Source organism: Poecile atricapillus, chromosome 6 (assembly GCF_030490865.1).
Source record: "Poecile atricapillus isolate bPoeAtr1 chromosome 6, bPoeAtr1.hap1, whole genome shotgun sequence".
NCBI lineage: Eukaryota > Metazoa > Chordata > Aves > Passeriformes > Paridae > Poecile > Poecile atricapillus.
Genome location: NC_081254.1, coordinates 32,656,901 through 32,676,956, shown reverse-complemented (window position 1 = coordinate 32,676,956; position 20,056 = coordinate 32,656,901). Strand labels below are relative to the sequence as shown.

The following is a 20,056-nucleotide window of genomic DNA, read 5'->3' as shown; positions in this document are numbered from 1 at the left end:
CTCAGCTGTACAGCTGGTTTATAAGGCTAATGGCAAATTAGCTGTCATACTTTTTCACTGAAATAATTTCTGTATTTTGCATGACGTGGGAAATATGTCTAGAGAAGTCAGAGTGAAAAAATGTGTTTTAAATGTCTTAGTTTTTTCTGTATGCATTTGGAAGTATTTCTGTGTACAGGTGCTCTTACAATCTTACATTGTAGTGTCTAATCAAGTTTTCTCATACAGCAGCAACAGTTTCCTCTGTTTGGTCCAAAAGTACAATGGAAAAACAACTGCAAGAGGTGAAAGCCTAATTACAGTCTAAATTACAGCTTTGCAGTTACTTTAATAGGTACTTTTCAAAGCATTTTGAAGTGGTCAAAGTTGTTAAACTCTGCCTTTATGTCAGGGGTGATGAGGCTTTCCGTTTCAGTGATTGCTTTAATCAGGGGTTTCCAAGGCTGTTGAGTTGCTCTTGAGGACTTTGTTCTGAAAGGATAATTATATTGCTGCGTAGGAAAACTTTTAATAAGCATTTAAATATTTTTAAAATTAAGGAAGCTGAGGAAAAACTAAAGCTTTTATGTAGAACTGGAATATGGCATAATATTTTGTCTTTGTCTTAATCCTGTGTGTCTTAAAAGCAGCAGCAGCACTTTTCTTTCCTGGTATATACCAGAGCAGGAAAGGTGATTTCTTACCCTCTGTGTGTTTCCAAGCTTATCAGGAGGGGTGGCTGAGAGGACTGACCCTGCAACTGAGGGAGTTTTCTTTTTCCTCCTTTTCCTGGGAGCACTTAGTTTTTTCACACGGTGATGGATTTTTTCAGTTTTAGGCTGCTGCAGCAGATTTGTCAGAAAAGTATGGAGGCCAAAAGACCCTCTTAGATTCCCTGGGTTTAGGCTCTTTCAGAAGTTCAGGGATATAACTGAAGGTAAAGCAAATTAAACTGGAAGTCAGCTTCATACACTGTGCTTTGTTCCTAGCAGAAAGCTATTTTGTAAATTTAAGTGAGATTATTCTGTGTGTTTACGATCTGTAAACACACAGAATAATATATATATAGAGATATAGCTGAATATATAGATATAGATATAGCTGAAAATCTGTTATCACATTATATGAGCCTAACATTTGTGAGCACTGTGGTTTTGGGATAGTTGAAATTTTTTCATTGCCTCCAAAATGTTGTTATCCCTACTGGGTAGGGATTGTATTGCACTTTGTTTCTTATCAGCTAGAGGGCATTTTGTGTGTTTCTGTGTACACAAATATATGTATGATGTGATAAGTGCACCTATATACTGTGTTTTCTTCTTTCAAGTACCTATTGATCTCCTCTTAATATTAACTGATTTTTATCTTTTAATATTTGTCAGATTGCTTTATTGTAAGGTTTGTAGAATTCATGTTTGTATCATATCTGACTTTCTCAGTTACTCACATCTGCTTACCTTTTACATGTCAGTTAGGCCTTTATGTGACTTGTGACATTTTTCAAGAAATACTGGCACAGCCTAGGTAGTGACAAGTTATACAGAAAATCTTCCTGATGTACCCCTAACAAGAATGGAGGAGGTGACAGCTCTTCTGCTCTTTTCAGCACTGTGGATTGGAAATAAAGTGCTACAGTTAGATGCTTTTTCATTGTCTATTTAAGCTCACACATAGTTTTGGAAATATGTTTCCAAGTGAGCAAATGTGAAAAGAGTATTTTGCATTTCTTCTGTATTTGTACTGTCTTGTAACTGCTGGGAGGTTTTTGTTGCTTTTCTAGTAGTGAAATTACTAGAATTAAAAGTTTAGGTTTTCCAGCGCCTTAGCAAAATGAGGCATCATAATTTGCACATCTTGTGCAAACTGGTTTGGGAAAATTATCTGGTGCAAGGCTGTAGTGTGGTGTGTAGCTTAACAATTCCTCAGAATGTGTCTTTAGTTGCTGTGGGTTTCTGTTGCAATGGCAGTTCACCATTGACCAAAACCATTACCAATAAGTTAGTCTGTTTCTAATTAGGGTATTCTGTGTGCAGAGCCTTTCCCTCAATCTCTGTTCACAGACCCAGGTGGTGGAAACAACTGAGTCCTAGTCCTTGATAAAATCTCTACAAACAGGATAAATTCAGGGTATCAGGGGGAACCACCAGCAGCAAGTTTAGCAAATTAAAAAAAAATCATCTTAAGGCTGCTGTCCAACACTGCAGCAAACTCAAGGTATACTAGGGGCATGTATTTAACCCTCAGATTGCCTTTGTTGTACCAGGTCCAATCTTTATTAAAGGGAAATAACTGCTGGTGAATATTCTCTCAAAAGTTTGAGGGGTTTCTGTCTGGACAGATTGTTATGGTGTGTTTGTAGTTTTGATAATGCCCAAGAGAATGGGTTTCTCACAAAAACATGAGGATTGCTCTGTGTTCTGAATTGTTCTGGTTTTGTTAAATGCTATAAAGAATAGGATAAAAACTTGATTTAAAGTGTGGAAAAACCTTCCTCCCTTAAGATATCCCTTCTTCTAGTAAATCTCTCAGATAAGTGTTCCTGTGGATTATTTTTTGTTGGATTATCTGTTTAACTCTTCTGCACCATTTGTCCAAATTAGTTAATTAGGCTGTTCTACTTCCAAATTAGCTTTTTAATGGTAGGAGATTTATCTTGAAGCAATTTTTTCCCCCACAGCTTTTAAAACACTTCTATGAATAAGACAGAGAAAGGAAATCTTGCTGTTAATTGCAGGAAATGGAGCATTGGTACCAAATAGTACATTAGGTATTGGGGCCCTCAAGGAAGTCATGAATAGAATTATCTTTGAATTTCCCTCAAAGAGATGAGTTCTTTATTAATGTTGAATTGGTCAAAGTAATGGAATCCTAAAAATTTTACTGTTGCTCGCTTTTGTGTAGTTTTGTATATATCTTATTTCCACAACTGATTCATTGTGAGTAGTTGTCCCCTGAGACTGTCAATGAACCACAGAAGTGGATAGTTATGCTGATGATTTATTGTTGTATTCCATCTATTTTAATGGCTTAATTGCTTTTAGTCATTGGAAAAAAATACATTCTTTCATTACAAAGATGATGTCCAGCTGTATTTTAGTGTTAAGAGAACTTAAAAATTTTCTAGGAGTTCTTAAATGAAGTGTTTTGTATACAAACTCTCCAGTCTGGATTGTTATGGAGGTACAGCTGTAGACAGAGAAAACAAAATAAATATGTATGGCTGTATGTAAGTAGGTTTGTCATCTATATATTTTTGTTGCATGGGAATGTTCTATATAGTTTAAATGCAGTCACCAAGGTGAAATATTCTACAGCTTCAATATTCTGAACTGTTTTTATTCAGGGAGAAAAAATAAGTTTACTTTATTTGCTATTATGAGAAACAAACTTGAAAACTTCTGTCTTATTTTCCAGAATAAATTTTACATAGAAACCAAGCTAAACAGAGACTTAAAAGATGACCTTATAAAGCTGTTTACGGAACATGTTGCAGAAAAGCACATTTACAACCTAATGCGTAAGTAAAGCTGTTGAATTCTTCTTATAATGGAAGCCTGGAGAGCTTTCAGATGTTGTGGAAATCCACAGCAAATGGACATAAAATGCCAAATATTAGTGAACTTCAGTACAAATTCCTCTGAGGCATGAGGAAATGTGACACACTTCGGCTTATTTTTTCAGAAATCTGACTTTGTATGAAGTAATGCTTTGCTTGAGATCGGGGGGAACCGATATTTATTTTCCCTTGTGATTATGGCAGAATGAATGTTTCATTGTTCTGTTGTTTATGTTGTTACTTTTCAATTTCATTATCAAAATATTGACAGGTGTCATTATGAACATGGTGTGGTCAGAGAGCTGTGATACCTCTGGGGTTATTGTCATGATGTGCTCGAGTTCTGCTGTAGGTGGTGAACTGCAGAATGCTGGCAGCACTTTCTGTCTTAGGTTAATGGGTTAATGCAAATATAATGTGCTTCAAGTGATACCCACAGGAGCACTGAACGGGAAGTGTGACTCCTGTGGTGAACCACAGTGTTTGTGTGAAACCTGCCAGCTCTGAGAGTGTTTGTGTGAGCACAGGGACCTCGCTGCTGGCCCCTCAGAAGGACAGCTTGCAAAGCGTTAGAGCAATGGGAGTGGAGTTCATTGCTCCTTTAGTCTTTGCTTGGGTAGCAATGCCCTGCTCTTTGCAGGCAAGGGCTGGGGAAAGCAGCTCCCTGAGAGGTGGCTTCCTGAGAGAGGGGTGGGTAAAACAGCGTGACTGCAAGGTCAGGGAGCCTGGCATGCTACAGGGATGGGAGATCATCAGCTCTGATGAAGTTCTTGCCATCTGGACAAGTGTCACTAAGAGCAGATCACATCACCTTTAAAACAGCAGAACAATGAGAAATACCCAGCCATGGGCCTGATGTTTTATTTTATGCCAAAGAGAGTTACTGGTATGAAACCTGGTAAGATGATTGTTGCAAAAAGATAATGGAAAATTTGCCTGATATTGCCTTAAAATGTTTGCATTTTTCAGGCAAAGAATTTTTTTTTCCAGTGGCAAAGCAAAGGTTTAACAATGACTAAACCTCTGATATAAGCGATGTCAGATGTGTTGTTGCTAAGTAATTAACTTTCTGCAGTGATAATAGCAGCTTCAAACAGAAATGGCAGATGAACTGTTGAACAGAAAAGACCTGTGGCATTGTGTGTGTGTGTGTGGAATCATAAATACTTTTCCCTGGCTCTGTTAATTGCAGAAGTAAAATGAAAAAAAATAATAAAATAAAGGTAAGCCGTCTGTGTTGCTGTATGTGAAGTCTCTTGTGTAATGAGCAAGAGGTTCATTTCCTTGTGTTCATTTCAGTCTGACCATCAGTTTATTAAAGCTAACTTATTTGGGTTTTATCTCCCTTCTGAGTAAGATGATAAATACTGACAAGCATTAACTCCTAACTGTGATCTGATTTAATTAAATCTTTGATAAGAGGATCTATAAATTGAGTTAAAGTATGCCTAAGTAAAATTTTAAACTTACTAACAGGTTTTTGGGAAAGAATTGAAGATGCATAGCACATGATGTAGTATCACAGATGTGCTGAAAAACTTCTATTATTGTATTTTTTTCTGCCTTTCTCAGCTGTTTTTTCTAGCTTCCTGAAATTTAAACCAAAATAGATGAGTAGTATCTTCCTTTTTGGAAGTGTAAGGGCTCTATAAAAATAGAATGCAATTGGTGTTTATTTACTTTGCTTTCCAGTGTACCAGTGTATGGTGCTCTTTGCTGATATTTGATACAGAGTTGGTTCAACAAAAAAGTATTTGTGTATTGTGAGGGGAAAAAAGTACAGATGTGAATGGGGATACTTTGGAAATTAAAGTCAAGGAAGTTGTGATTCGTATGAAAAATGGAGTCCTGGGGCTGTTAAAGAGATGCTGCAACTACCACTTCAGTGAGAGGAAGCATACCTTCACTCTGGAAAAAAAAAACAAGTTACAAAACTGATTTAATCCATTTGTGATCTAGACTTGGATGGTCAGAATAACATCTGCTCTCGCTTCTGAAATTTGTTGCTATGTTTGTGCAAAGTGGGTTTTGTTTACAGTACCTTGTCATTGTCTCAGAGCCTGGAAGCTCTGAGAGCTCACATTTCTGTTTGAAGCAGTGTTCAGGAAGGACTCTAAGTACATTTCTGGTTCATTTGATTTTTGAACAAGTTCCTGCTCCACTTCAGAAAGACAGGGGGAGAGAAGCCAGAAGAGCAGTCCAGCCCTGATCTCTTCCTTGGCATTTGATCTCGCTCAGGTTCCCTCAGGCTGAGTCCCCTCATTCCTTGCTGGCTGGGGGGAGGCAGGAAGGTGCAAGATCATCGCTTGTCTTTGTGGTGGGAGCACTTCTCTGAGCGCTTGGTTGCAAAAATTTGAGTGATCAAGGTGTCAATTCATTATTTACAGAGGAAATATTGCCTAAGTGAACATTACTTGGACATTTTTTTCCTGTACTAATGCCAATTTGGTTCCAATTCGGGTTTGATTGATTAATTTATTTTTTTTTTAAAAGCACTTTACTATCTGGAGCACTTCTCATTAGTTAAAGTAAATACATAATAAAAACCCACAATACACAGATACATGAACACAGCTGTTTGTGAAACACTTTTGCACTCACACATTTATCAAGTCAGTTCAATTCAAATTAGAGTGGGTACATTTGAACTAAGTGAATATAACGGGGTTATTTTCCTTACAAAACCAGAGCTGGCTCTTGCTGATAAGACTGGTGCATTCAGTGGCTTGGGAGAAGTTACTGTGTGCAGAACTGCTTAACTGAATGTAACAAGGAAAGATACAGCATCTTATTTACAGGCAGATTCAGAAGTGAGAGTGGGAGGGGGAGAAGTTACAGATAATATCCCCATGTCACTAGGGAAGGGTGGTGGAGAATGTTGTCTTTGTTCCTGCTACAGTCCTCCATGAGGTGACTTGTAAGCAGAAAAACTCAGGAATAGGTTTATTTTCTTCTTATGCAGCCACTGTCTCTTCTGATAGTCCTGCAGTGCAATCTCCGTGCCCTGGAAACATCCTGCCTGTGTATTCTCATCTAGAAAAATGGCAATTACTGCATGGAAGTGAATAGCAGCTCCTGAAACTCTCTATTTCTGGTACTTGCAGTTGGTAAAATTAAGTGGCAGAGTATTTGCAAGTAACTGCCACTCTTCTCCTTTGGGATATTGGATATTACTGTTTTGAGTTCAAGAGGTGTTTTTCACTCCTGAAAGAGCAATCTGCTGGTACAGATCATTCAGTACAAGTTGATCCTTCCCAAAAAAACATCTGGCCACACTTTTGTGCAGTAGTTACTCAACTGGGAAGTCAGGTGAACTTTATCAGAGGGAAAATAGCTTTGTGCAGCACTTCTGATTTTGTTCTTGGAGTAATTGCAGAAGTAGCCACTGAAGCCTCAGCACACAGAGTGGTCACTTTGTGTGGTTTCTAAAGGCATGTAGGCAGTTGTTAAATGTAAGTCTTTATGTCAGTGCCTGTCTGAGTTCAGAGCTAAAACCCAGTGTAAAAATATATCAAATATGTTTGCCAAAGTAGAAGTTTTTCTCATGGTTTCCAAGAAAAAGTTCTTTGAAAAAAGTCAGGAGGAGGGAGACCACTCACAGCCTAATTCATTATGTTTTCAGTTTCTAGTTAGTTACAGAGGAAATATTTTCTCTGAAGGTTTTTACACGTGACAGGTTTGGATCAGGGTCACTTGGATTCAGATGAGGGGAAGAGATCTTGTTGTTCCATTTTCTTTATTTTTTTGTTGGAGGTGTATTAAAGTTCAATAGAAGGGCTGTTTATGTTGGAAAAGGTTTTTCCTTTATAAAAACAGGGAAGATATTTCCAATGCATTGCTGCTTTCTGAAAAGTACCAGAAAAGCTAACTGGAGCATTGGGAAAGGTTACAAACAGCTCTTTAAAAATGAGGTTGTCCAGCTTTTTGATTCAGCAGGTAGAAATGTAATGCAAAATTGTAGAGAATGAATCTATTTCTATGTGTTAGAGGTTGATGAATGCAGCAGGGAGGATGTTCCCTGTGCAGGGATTGTCCTGTTGTGCAGTGCCTCAGCAGGAGTGTTTGTTGCTCTGCGGGCACCCAGCCCTGTGTATTTAGCAGCTGTGTTTTGCTGTGCTGACCTCCCAAAGCCTGTTGATGTCAGTGAAGCAAGGGACACCCCTCATCTCTTTGGCTGTGTGCTGCTTTGACAAAATGCCTGTCATTAATAAATGCCATATCCAGCTTTTGTTTGTGAATACAGAACTCTGTTTGAGAGGAGCACTGCAAAAGGCTGAGGGAAGGAGTGTGATTGATGCCAAGTTCATGGCCTGACTCTACAGCTACAACAGAGACCACAGGGGTCTGTTTTGATGTGTGTTGGGTTTTTTTATTCACTCCCCATGTCTCACCCTTTGGCACAGATAGACAAGAAAAAGATAGATTGAATTGACATTCACCCTGTTTGAGGTGGTGTTTCTTCCCTCCCCCTCAATTTTGACATCTGTCTCAAACAATCTGCACATGAGAAGCAGCCTGTTACTGCCTTGATGCACCAACTGCAGAGAAAACACCCTGACAAGGGGAGAAAACAATCTCATGGTTTCTCAGCTTCTTGCAGAGAGCATTGCCCCCAGCCTTTCTGTATGCTGCTGACACTGAGGAAGTTGTTCTTTGTGCTTCTCATTTCCATGTCACATCTAATGACTGTGTTTCGTAAAGAAAAGGATCTTGTACTTGAGTGTCTGTCCTGAGTTGATTTTGTCATTTGTAAGTTTGGTGCAGCAGAACCACAGGCTTTTATCTGAAAGCTTTGGGCCCTGTAGGAAGAGCTGAGGGTCTCATTTCATAGTTTTGGCTACATCTGCATTAATAAGTGGGGTGGTGTAAAGGGAGCAGAATATGAAACGCCTTCGTGTTGGTGTTGAGGACCCAGTGCTGACCTTCCCCTGCTTTTTGGAGAGTTTTAGTTCCCATTTGTTCTTGTCTGCTGCTTTGGATAAAGTGCCAGGAGTAGCAGTTTGAGCACATTTGGTTTAATCTGGTCCAAAGGAATTAAAGTAATATGCTCCAAGGTAGCTCTGTCATACCAACCTAGGAGCAGCAGAGTGGGGATGATCAGTGAATTTGCTTCAAAATCACATTTCTAATCTGAATTAAAGCTTTACTATAGGAACTGCCCTCAAGAGTTCAAAATCATTATTCATTTTGGTTTGGGATTCAGAGTGACTACTGTGATGACAGAAGTAGTGTGCTTTGAAAGTGTCTTTTTTGATTACTGAGGCTCTTCCCTTCTGTAATACATTGGATGTTACTCAGCCTCTAGACACTGCTTTGCTTCCTCCTAAAACTGAAAAGTTAGTATGAGAAGAAAATCTGCACAACTCTACTCTGCCACATTCATAAACTGTATTTCTTGCTTTTTAAGTTTGAGACAGAAAAAAAGGGAAATTTCTTCGAAAAAGGAGTATTAAAAAAGGCACAATTACTGGTCTGCTGAGTGACTCTGTCCTTAGAATTAGCATATGTGTCAGGATAGGTAAAATGAAATGAGATTTCTTTCTCGGGGCCTTAAAAATGAAGAAAGGTAGCAGAGCATTAGGAGAAAATCCCAGTTAATTCCAGTGTGTTTGTGCCAGACTAAACCATGGTGTTTTCTGTTGGAGTTCCTCAGAAATAAAAAACTAATGTAGTCTTTTCCCCAGATATAAAGCTGTTGAGGTTCCAGCTTTTGACAGTAATTGATTTGGGGGGGTGGGGCAAGAGGTTTCTGTAGCATAAAAAAGTCCATTTTTTGGGATGTAGGGAAGGGATACACTTATTCTAAAGTTCTTCATTAAAAATAATTCTAAAATAATTTTATGCATCTACAGGATTGTGAATTTCAGTATTTAATTTCTAGTTTATTTTATGTTGGCAAATAGTTGAATCACTTTAAGTTTCCAATTCTGACCTTCTAAACAAAGTTCTCATTCCTCTCCTTCCTTCTTTCCTTCCAAATATTGATAGACACAGATAACTGGTAGTGAAAATCAACTGCAGTATTGTTCCACTTCTTTTCCAGCCCATGGAGCGTGTGCTGGGATGCTGCTATTGCAGGAAAGTCAACCATTCCTTCAAAACTCTTGTCACATTAATGTCACCCTTTTCTTAGACCTCAGCAGACACCTTTACTCTCTCCAGGTCTAACTAAGAGATATTTTGTAGCTGTTTAATGTTTCTCTGCAGATCTGATGGAATAATCAATATTTACATACTCAGCAGTTTAAGGGGGCTAATAATATATCACTAATCAGTAATATCAATAATATCACTAATATTGAAATCACAGCTGTAATTTGACAGCTAAGGACTAAGTAATTGTGTTGTAACAATACTGGAAGCAGTCTGGGTTGTTACCAAGTATTGTAGAACACGTTCAAATCCTTTAAATAACAATTTATATGTAAATTTTGTCTCTGAACTAAACCTTTCATGAAAGAACTCCAGGCCATTTTAAAAAGTTGCAGCTATGTTTCTTATTTTCCTTGTTTCATGTTGATTAAGTTGCAGCACCTCAAATTAAGTTGGAAAATGCAGTCTCAGGTAATGACCACCATGGTTAATCTGGCTCCTTGGCAAAGAAATAGGAATAATATTCCAATTTCAATAAGACCTCATAAAATTTTAAATGTGAAAATACCACCCTGTTTTCCAATTACACTAATCCAAAAGCATATATCTCCACATTTATAGCTTTGTTTTTCATATTTATTCTTTTTGCAGCACTGAATATTTTCCATGTGATTAAGACTCAGAATTTTTATTTTGTAGCATTTTTACTATGTACTTAATAAAGCTTTTGGTCTGTGTAATGAATATTTTAAAAGTAAGCTGGGGCTTTATTAAATGCCTAGTGGGAAACACATAATAAAAAAAATGTATTTTTTTTTTCTGATCTACATTTTAATTCATTGCAAACTTGTAAAGAATTTAAGGTAAAATTTTATTTTTAAAGGAAGACAAAGCCCCAAGATCATGAGGAGTTTGATATAACTGCAAATGTGAGGGTTAAGCCAAAGAGAAAGTCAGTTTTCATTCAAAAGCTTTAGGAGTTCTAGATCAATAATTAACATGGAGGAACTGTAGTGAAGAGTGAAGAAGTAAAGAGGTAAGATATGATCAGACTTCATCAGACAATTTAATAATAAAATACATAGCAGGTAAAACCCCAACAAACCAAAATTGCCAAACAACAACACTAAAAAACAAACACAAAAACCTGACCAACGTACAGAAAACCACAACCCAAAATGCCAACAACAGAAATTTCCAGCTGCATTTTGGCTGCCAGCTGTGGCAATTCCCTCCCTGTTTAATTGCTGTTGGCATCGGGGTTCAATCCAGTGCTTTGTATGGACTGGGATAAAGGAACCATCTTACCATCTTCAAGGTGATCGGGATTTTATCCCCGTGAAGTGGAAAGGTTTGTGTGGTCAGATGGACCCAGAATAATTTGGCTGAAGGAAAGGTAATTTATCCCACTGCAGATTTGATTCCATGGGATCTGCAGATTCTCCCAAGGGACAGAAATGCTGTGCACTTATGTAAGGGCTCAATTCCCTGGAAGTATTGAAGTTGTAACTCTGCACAATAATATAGACATTGCATACATAGTGGCATTAAGTCCTGAAAAGCACAGTTTGTACAGCAGGACAAAGATCTCCAGTATCTGTTTGATGTTGAGCAATGGGTTCTGCTGCTATTGGAGACTGAAGAGCAGCAGCTGACTAATGCCCTGGTGTGGAAGCTCTTGGGGTTGCTTTTAGTGGGAATATGGTTTCTAATTTTTTTAATGTGTATTGCAGAGTAGTTACAACTTTGAACACATCTGCCTAAGTCATACTTAGGTATGATTTGTTAAATTAGCTTACTTTGTAGTTCTGTTAAATTACTCCAGAGGGGGAAAAAAGCCCTTGTACTAACATGCAAAAGTTTTACTCTTGTGCCAGAAAAGTTACATTTTCCCTAAGTAAGATCTATTTTCAAATGAATGTTGAAGGATAGAAAAAGCTTTTTAGAACAGCTAAACCCTAGGTTTTGCAAATCAGTCTTGAGTTATGAACAAGTGAATTTGAACTTGTTAAGATATCATCTGCTACTCGTGGAATTACTGGGCTCCTGGATCTTGTCCAAAGTGCCCCACTGTAATTAGGAAATAGCTTAAATGTTCATCCAGAGGCAGGGTTCTCCTTGCACAGTGCTACTGTGCAGTATTGGGGTAGCTTGATTACTGCAGAGTATCTGAAGTTGCAGGTTCATACCTCACTTACTCCAGTAGTGTTCATTCACTGTTCCTCAAAATTCCTTGAGGCCATTTCGGGTGTTGTGTTCAAGAATATTTCAAAGCATTTTCTATCTCTCTGCATGTAATGTTTTTCATCATGGGAACCCACACTTCTTTTCTTTGATTCTGCCAGCAGTTATTTTCAGGACTCTTTACAGGTTAATTAACTTGTTCTCATGTTAGTTGCTTAGTCTGTAGAACGTGGTGTTAATTCATGAGCACTGTGGAGGTGGTCAGATGGTGTCATGGTGTCATTACCACTCATTCAGCTGAGGTTCAGTTTTATTTTGCCTCTCCCTCCTTTATCTTTGTAAATGCTGCAGGTGCAGTTCTGGGAGTGGGTAGAAGGAGGCTGTGTAATTTCTGTGTTGTAGACTCTCACTAATTATTCTAATAAAACAAGAGTCAAAGCCTTAGTATTTGTTACTCTTTTGTAAGATTATAAAATAACAACAGAGATAATTTCAGCATGTCTTGCAGAGCTGTTTCTGTTCTTTGAGCCTCTCAAGAAGGAATACAGGATTGAATGAATGTCTTTGTTTGATTGCAAAACTGAAGATGAATTTGTGTGTGAAGAGGTTTTTACATCTTAGTTTACAACTTTGTTTTTAAATTTACATTGAGATCTTTTGGTTCTACCCAGAGAGGAGTCTTGTTTGCTGTTAGGGAAATTGTTCTGAAAACACAAATCCTACAGCAGTGCTGTTCATTTTTCAAGGCTTGATGTCCAGCTGGGTTAGTTCATACTGTATGGTTTATTGAACAGGATATTCTTTAATTTTCTTTATTAAGAGTCAGGAAATCTATGCCATTACTTTGTTATCTTGTCGAACATAATACTGTCATGCTTGTATTTATTGGCTGTAAATCAGGAGTGAATGATTTAAATGTGCACTGTAGCACATTTAGGTGATGTGTGCATTTGCAGAAAGCAAGATAAGAAATGTTACTTTCTGAAGCTGCAATAAAGTAATGCAGATTTTTTGTTTTAAATAATTTTTTCGTGTAGCTTAATGTCTAGGAGAACAAATTCACTGTTCTTTGGATACTTTGCAAATCTCTTGGTGATGCTTAGGCTGAAGTGGCCACAGTAATTAAAGATATAAATATTTGTATATGCACACACATTATTTGGATTTTTCATTACTGTCACATTATAAAGCACTATGTCCATTTTAATTCTATGCTTTCCAACTTTCCTGGCTGCCAAGAGGCTCTTTGACAAATCTTTAGGAAGGGGGCTGTAAATATGTCATTACAGGACAAATGGTCTCTCCACACTCTCAAGGCTTCAGCTGAAATGAGCAAGCACTTTTAAGATGGCTCTTTGCAAAACAAATTCATCTACAGCAATTAAATATAACAACTTTGATTACTTGAAGATTACAAGAAAGTACTTTGTTTTAATTTCCCTGTGATACAGCTTCAGAAAGAGAAGAGAAAACATGCTACTGAAGATTTTTCTTTCTATTTAAGTATTCTAGTGGAGATGCTCTGAAGCTTAAAAAAACTGAGTTTCTCCAATGTAAGTCCAAGAGATGTGTAGTAGAGGTAAAATTTTAAGAGTCATTTCTCCTCCTGTGGTGGGCATAGAAGGATGCTCAACTTCTTGGTAGAGAAATTAAAATCAAGAGTCAGCAGTTGGTTTACACCTTCTTAATTTCTTTCTTTTGTCTATGTGTGTTTCTGTAATTCAGATGTATGTGCCAAGCTTATGTAAATACAAATAAGGATAAAAACCTTACATCACAATATAAACAGTAAATGTGCTATTTGCCGGTTTTTCCTCAAGAGGAAGGTGCAATTATTAACTTGTGTTTAAAGGAACAACTTTTATTCTTCAGGGTTTACAATTTTTGCACTACACATGCGTAGACTTTCAGTGCATCCTTAGTTTTGTGTGCAGGATTCTAAATGCTGTAAAGTAAGGATTTGTGGATCTTCAGGTGTTTAACACACTTGGTATGAGTTTGTTTCAGTTCTGTGTCTGAATAATTAAAAGCCATCACCTGAGTGGTTTTGTCGAACATTTGCTACCTCCAATGAATGAAAAATAAGTTATTACACATTCTCACAATACCTAATTTGAGCAGGATATTTCTGTCTAAAGGTGATGTTTTATTACTCTTGAGAATAAGTTGAAATGAGATATGTGGCTGCTTTTTTTGGGGACATCAGGTGCCAAAAAAAGCACAATTACTGTATTTTTTTTTATTAAAAAAAAATATGTATAAAAGCCTGTATTTCTTGGATGGAAAAGTTGCTGATTGTGTTAATTTTGTTTCAGCTTTACTTTTGGAAGCTCAGTCAACACCGTTTCAAATAACTCCTTCAACCATGGCAAATATTGTGAAAGGCCTGTATACACTACGACCAGGTAAAAAGGAAGAATGTTTCTACTGATCTCATCTTGTGCTTTTCATTTTTTTGCCAGAATGTGTCTACTCTCTAGCTAATGCCCAGTTAACAATCAAAGTGTGTTGTGTTTGTGCCTTGTACTGCTCAGTTCCACCCTGGGTCTTGTTGCCTGTCACCTGGGCAAGGCACCATGTGAACACCAAATACTTTTTATAAAAACAGCAACCCAGTCCTCTGTTCTGGAGGCAAGGAGGAGATCCATTCCTTCTCTGCAGAAATAAGAAGGATGTTAATGAGGCAATCATGGTAGAAATTTGGAAGAACTGAAATGGTAAAAGTTGTATTGAGAGTCACTCATCAAACAACAGGTCTTTGGCATGAGGTGAATGATTGTTTCTTTATGAAGCCATTGTTTTGTTGGCATTATTTCATGGAAGAGCTTCATTTAACTTGTGAATGTGACATCTTATGCAACAACAGTTATATTAAAGGAAAATGGTGTTGCAGATTTTAATCAACTTTGTATGAGAATCTTCTAAGTTTTAGAGAACTGAGGAGAGCCTTACCCTGTGCTTGAGAACTTCTTAGAAACAATAAGTGTTCAAAATATCCATAAATAAATGGTACCTGTTTCACTTCCTTTTACAGTCCTGACAGTTTCTTACTGTGACGTACCTGAGAGAAGGATTGTGCCTGAGCTTCAGTCTGTTTTTGCAATCCCCATTTATGGAAATAGAAATGAGAATGGGAATCCTTTACAAAAAGCTTTAGTGCAATATTTAGCAAGTGTACAAATCACGAGTGTAGTGGACTCCACATGTACAAAATGCGCTTTCTGTGAGCAAAGATTATATTTACATCAGCAAAATTAACATAATTCTATCAATTATAAGGCAATGCTAATTTCAGTTTTAGAAAGTGTTCGGGACCAAAGATAGGAAGGGTGTATAAATAAGTATAAAAGTATTACTGTTTTGAAAGCAGTTCAGGGTGGTTGTTCCTTGACCACACTTCATATTGTAGGTGATGGACTTGTGATTTCAGTTTTCCATTTCAGATGATCCCTGTCTTGCTGTCCACAGCACAGACACTGCTTTGGGTTGCTACCATGGGACTAACCAGATTCTGAGTCCTAACAGCTGTCAGACTTCCAAATGTTGCCAGAGAAGAAAGACTCTCTTTTAATCCTAGCTCAGTACTGGGGCCAGTCCTTTTAAAGACCTCTATCACTGATCTGGATGAGGGGGTCGTGTGCTCCCTCAGTCAGTTTGGAGGACTGTGGGAATTACATAAAAACTCGTGGTACTCCTCAGTGAATTAAAAAGCTCCACTTTTTTCTAAGATCAAATTTCAGGTAGCTCCTACAGCCTGTGAAAAGTCTGGCTGCAGAAATAGTTGAGGGCTATTTATTTTTCTCAAACTTTGCTATACAGTTGCTGTAAACTCAATTTTCATCCCTTGTTTAGTCTTAAAGCCTTGAAGCAACTTCAAGGTAAATTGTCCTGCTCCTGTAAAACAATGTTCAGTGTAGTGAAATAAAATCACATTTCTGTCTTGAAGCTGAACTAGTACATTAGAATTTTATTATGAACATTAAAAAAGCATATGTCTAAGCTTTGGAAGACCAGTGAGAGAAACGAATGAATTCTTTTGAAATGGGGATGGAGGAGTAGGGTTGGATGATGATACTACTGTGTTTTTTACAAGTAAGGCTCAGGGGAGAGAAGGGTACATTTTGGGGATAAATTTCCTGGAGTAAAATGTTACAATCATTATCTGATTATCCAAGTGAGTTTGCTGATCATTAGTTGCCTGTCCTTAGGAGTGTCCAGGGACTCAACAGGTCCTGTGAGATGCAGCAGGAACTGAATTTCAGTTTGATGATGAGATTGAGGAAAATAGTCATTTTTCTATCTTCATGTAAACATCTGATCTCATTATTTGTTCCACTTTAAGGCATGGTTTCTGTGGATTTGGGAGTTTTCCTTTTTCCTTTTTTTTTTTTTTTTAAATTTAAGATCCTATAATGTATTAAAAATAAAGTTACATTTGTCAAACAGTAACATTTTCACAAAATATCTCTTTGATATATTTTGTTATTGTTTTCTGTCTTCTTACAGAATGGGTACAGATGGCACCAGCTTTATTTTCTAAATTCATCCCAAATATTCTACCCCCTGCTGTGGAATCTGAGCTTCAGGAATATGCTGCTCAAGACCAGAAACTTCAAAGAGAGCTTATTCAGAATGGATTTACTAGGTAATAATTATTAATCTTTAGTAGTGATTGTGCAGGACAATGCTGAAATGGTAAAAATGGATGCACCTAAAAATAGTGAAGAAATAATTTAAGAATTAATTAAGAACCTTCACAACTCATAATTTGAAATATGGCCTTATTTTCAATGTCTTTTGAACACTAACAGCCCTGCAGATGGTACCCAAACAGTAGATGATTGTAAGGCTTGAAATGTTTTGAACAGATTGCTTGCAGTTCATGCATCTCTGGGTTTTGGTTGTGCTTGTACTGCATGATCATGCTCCTGTTCAACTTCAACCTTTACTTTGGCTGTTTATTTTCTACAAGCTCTCTTTTACTCGTGGTGCTTCTGAAAATGTCAGTTTTCTCCTTACTCCACTTTCAAAGCTATTTATACAAGCAAGGTGTTTATTTTAAATAGATGTTTCCCATCTGAATATTAAATCGAGGAGAGGGAAGAGGGAGAGGAACAAACAGTAAAAGACACAGGAGAAAATGTTCATACTGTAACTTGTTGCCTCTGGGCAGTGCCTTTTGCTCTGTACTGTTCTATTTTTTCTGCCAGTCAAAGGCACAGCACTTTTCACCATTTCTGCAGTACTCTGAAAAGCTAAGATCAGGCTGGGGAACTGCTCTACTCTCAAGAGGTTCATTTCTTCATAAAGAGAAAACATCTTCATTTTTCCTGTTACCTGTGCAGTGCTGGGAGTCTGGCCCTGTAGTGTGAACACCCACTAGATGTGGCTATGTTTAGTGTTGGGTGCATTTCTAGGTTTCATGACCTGTGGTTTTCCTCAAAGGTCATCTCTCTCTTCAAAACTTGGTAAATTATTTAGCTTCAGAGCTCTACTGTTGACCCAAATGCAAATGACGTGGTGCAGACTCTTCCTTGTAAAGGCTGTCTGTTGAGGAAAAGAATTTTTTGAGAGATAAGCATAAAAATAAAACCATAAGACCCTGGGCTGAGAAAAGCAATGCATTTGGCTCAAGAAATAAAAGTATGAGAATTTTTAACTGAGTAGGCATATAATGCTGACAAAAGAATGTAATGTACAGAACAAAACAGAAAAGGGAACAATTTGGTGTTGTCAAACTTTCAATTTTACTAATTCTGTAGGTGGCTGATAATAGTTCTGCTTAAAGTACATTTCACCAGTTTCACACTGCTTGGAGAACTTAATGTTACATTTCAAGTACTAATGATTATATCCACAAAACCAACTGGTTTATGGAGATGCACTTTGCCTTGCAATGGTCAGTGTCCCTCCCCAGCCTTTCATAGTCTGTCCTCCTTGCAGAACCAGCCAAAGAACTTCACAGCCAAGTCTCTCATTTTCAGGTAACTAAAGAAAACCATCTTTCCAACCAGTTGGTTTTGTGGATTTAGACTGTTAGTACTTGAAATGTCACATTTAGTTCTCTAAGCAGTGTGAAACTGGTGAAATGTAAGCAGAACTATTATCAGCCACCTACAGAATTAGTAAGATTGAAAGCAATAACCATGAAGAACACAGCACAGTGAGGTGTATTCAGCAGCAGTAATTGCACATCAGCCTCTAGTTGAAGAACCACAGCTTATCAACACCATAAAGTGCTAAAATCTTCTGCTTAAAGAGCAAATGCTGTCACCTCAGATTTACTTAGAGTCTATAAGATTCAGGAGCATCTTTCCAGACTGACAGATGCAGAAATTTTTTACATAGTTCTATAAAGTTTGGTTGAGGAATTCAAAGTGAGGAAAATAATGCATGTTTTATGCTGTAACTGCAGGTGAGCATTTTTCCTCATCTTCATTCTGTAAAAGATTAACCTATGAGATCAAGCCTACTGTCTATAGCAAAAGGATGAGGTAATTAAATCTGTGAAATGCAGCTTATACTTTTGGTAAATTGAGGTTCCTGCAGTAGTAGTATTATTTCTATGTTTGTATTTTTTGCCTAAATTTCTAGAAGCTGCTGATTGTGCTGAGGTATTTCACTGTTGTTTTGAAGATCACAGAATGGTTTGGGTTGGTAGGGACCTTTGAAGTTCCAGAGGAGCAAGGACATCTTTAATTGAGGTTATCATGAAAACACCTTTCTTTGCCTTTTCCTGCAGAGGTGACCAGTCACGCAAGAGAGCTGGAGAAGAGTTAACTTACAGTAAGTACAGATCCAGCCCTGCCCTCCAGCAGGCTCCAGCCCCTCACAGCTTGGGCATTCAGGTCGTGGTGGACTTCTGGGTTCTCTGGGTGGGGAGGTGTCAGGAGCATCTCCACATGTAGCAGATGTCTGCAATGTAGTCTTTACTGTGCCAAGAAATAATACAAACTGCTTAGATGTAGAGCTGTTGGGGAATGGTGTCTGTTCTGGTACTGTTGTGAACTTCTGCTCATTTTATGATTTTATGACCCTCTTACCACCAAGTTTCCTCATGTGCTTTCAGCTGAGTATGCTCACTTTATTGCCTACCATAAAATGTTGCACAGTTTTATGATGAACTCTTGTTACAGGCTGAAATGACTGAATGGACATTTATGTGGTGCATCAGCTTCTGTTTACACTGAGAATGTTTTGCAGATACTTCTGTGTTTTGGGGGAACAGTGGCAAGGGACATCATATGGAAGTTTAATAAGAGAATTTCTTAACTTCTTCTATAATTTCAGATGGCTCATCAGCTTGTGCAAGCTCCAGGGGATACAGATAGTGAATATACTGGATCAGCTTCTATTCCTAGCCAGAACAGACACTGGAGGAGCACAGGTATTATCTGGAGCCTCCTTTGGCAACTGCTGATACTCAAGCTCTGACACAAACTATGCCTCAAAGAAGAGTTTTGGACTTTCTTCTTTATATATTAAAATGTCAGTTGCTGCTACAGTTGAGATGACTTTGAAAGACACAATTCCTTGGTCTGGCCTATCAACAAGTTCTTCTGCAACCTTTGTGAGGAATGCACCTTGAAAAACAATCCTTTCAAAGTGGAAACGGGCAGCCGAAATCAGCAGCTTCCTAAAGCGTTAGAATGGAAGAATCCTTTTTGCACTCTTTTCTTATTATTAAGGACATTCTTAAAACTAGCTAACACGTCAGTGTATTAGATTTTAAACTTCAAGTTATTTTCTGGAGCTTCTACTCAAATAATAAGAATAAAGTTTCATTATTTTGCAGTATTTGTTTGTTAGTTTAAAACCTGTCACCTTTCAAGAGTTGGTCCCATATAAATGTATCTTCTGTCAGGGAGTTTTGAATTCCAGATTTTTTCTTTTATCTCTTTTTTTTTTTTAATTTGATATTTTGAAATCTGTTTTCCTATGTGTTTGTACTCTGTGCCTTCAGCTTGTGCACTTTGCGACTTTATAGACCATATTTTGTTACTGCAAAATGTGTTCTTGAGGAAAAACTTGATGTGAACAAACATGCTGCAAAGTTGCACTTTTCTCTTGCATTGATGGGAAGTGAAAATAAGGAAGAAGGAAGAAAAGTTGAACCTATCATGATCACTAATAGTGACTTAGAAGTTTGTCCCCATTTATTTTTCACATGTATTGATGTTTAATGCAGGGACCAACTCTTGTAGAATCCCCCTCACTGACTTTTTCATTGGCCTCAGGAGTTGG

At 37.6% G+C, this 20,056-nt stretch overlaps 1 protein-coding gene across 1 annotated transcript in view; it reads left to right on the top strand.

Moving 5' to 3' along the window:
* CACUL1 (CDK2 associated cullin domain 1) overlaps positions 1-19,609 on the top strand; it is a 40,402-nt gene extending 20,793 nt beyond the window's left edge. Inside the window, exons 5-9 of the mRNA XM_058841400.1 lie at positions 3,394-3,496; positions 14,128-14,217; positions 16,319-16,457; positions 18,555-18,598; positions 19,103-19,609. Coding sequence (XP_058697383.1) covers positions 3,394-3,496; positions 14,128-14,217; positions 16,319-16,457; positions 18,555-18,598; positions 19,103-19,143 — 417 coding nt within the window. The 3' untranslated portion in view covers positions 19,144-19,609. The remainder of the gene's footprint in view (positions 1-3,393; positions 3,497-14,127; positions 14,218-16,318; positions 16,458-18,554; positions 18,599-19,102) is intronic.
* Positions 19,610-20,056: the final 447 nt, after the last annotated feature.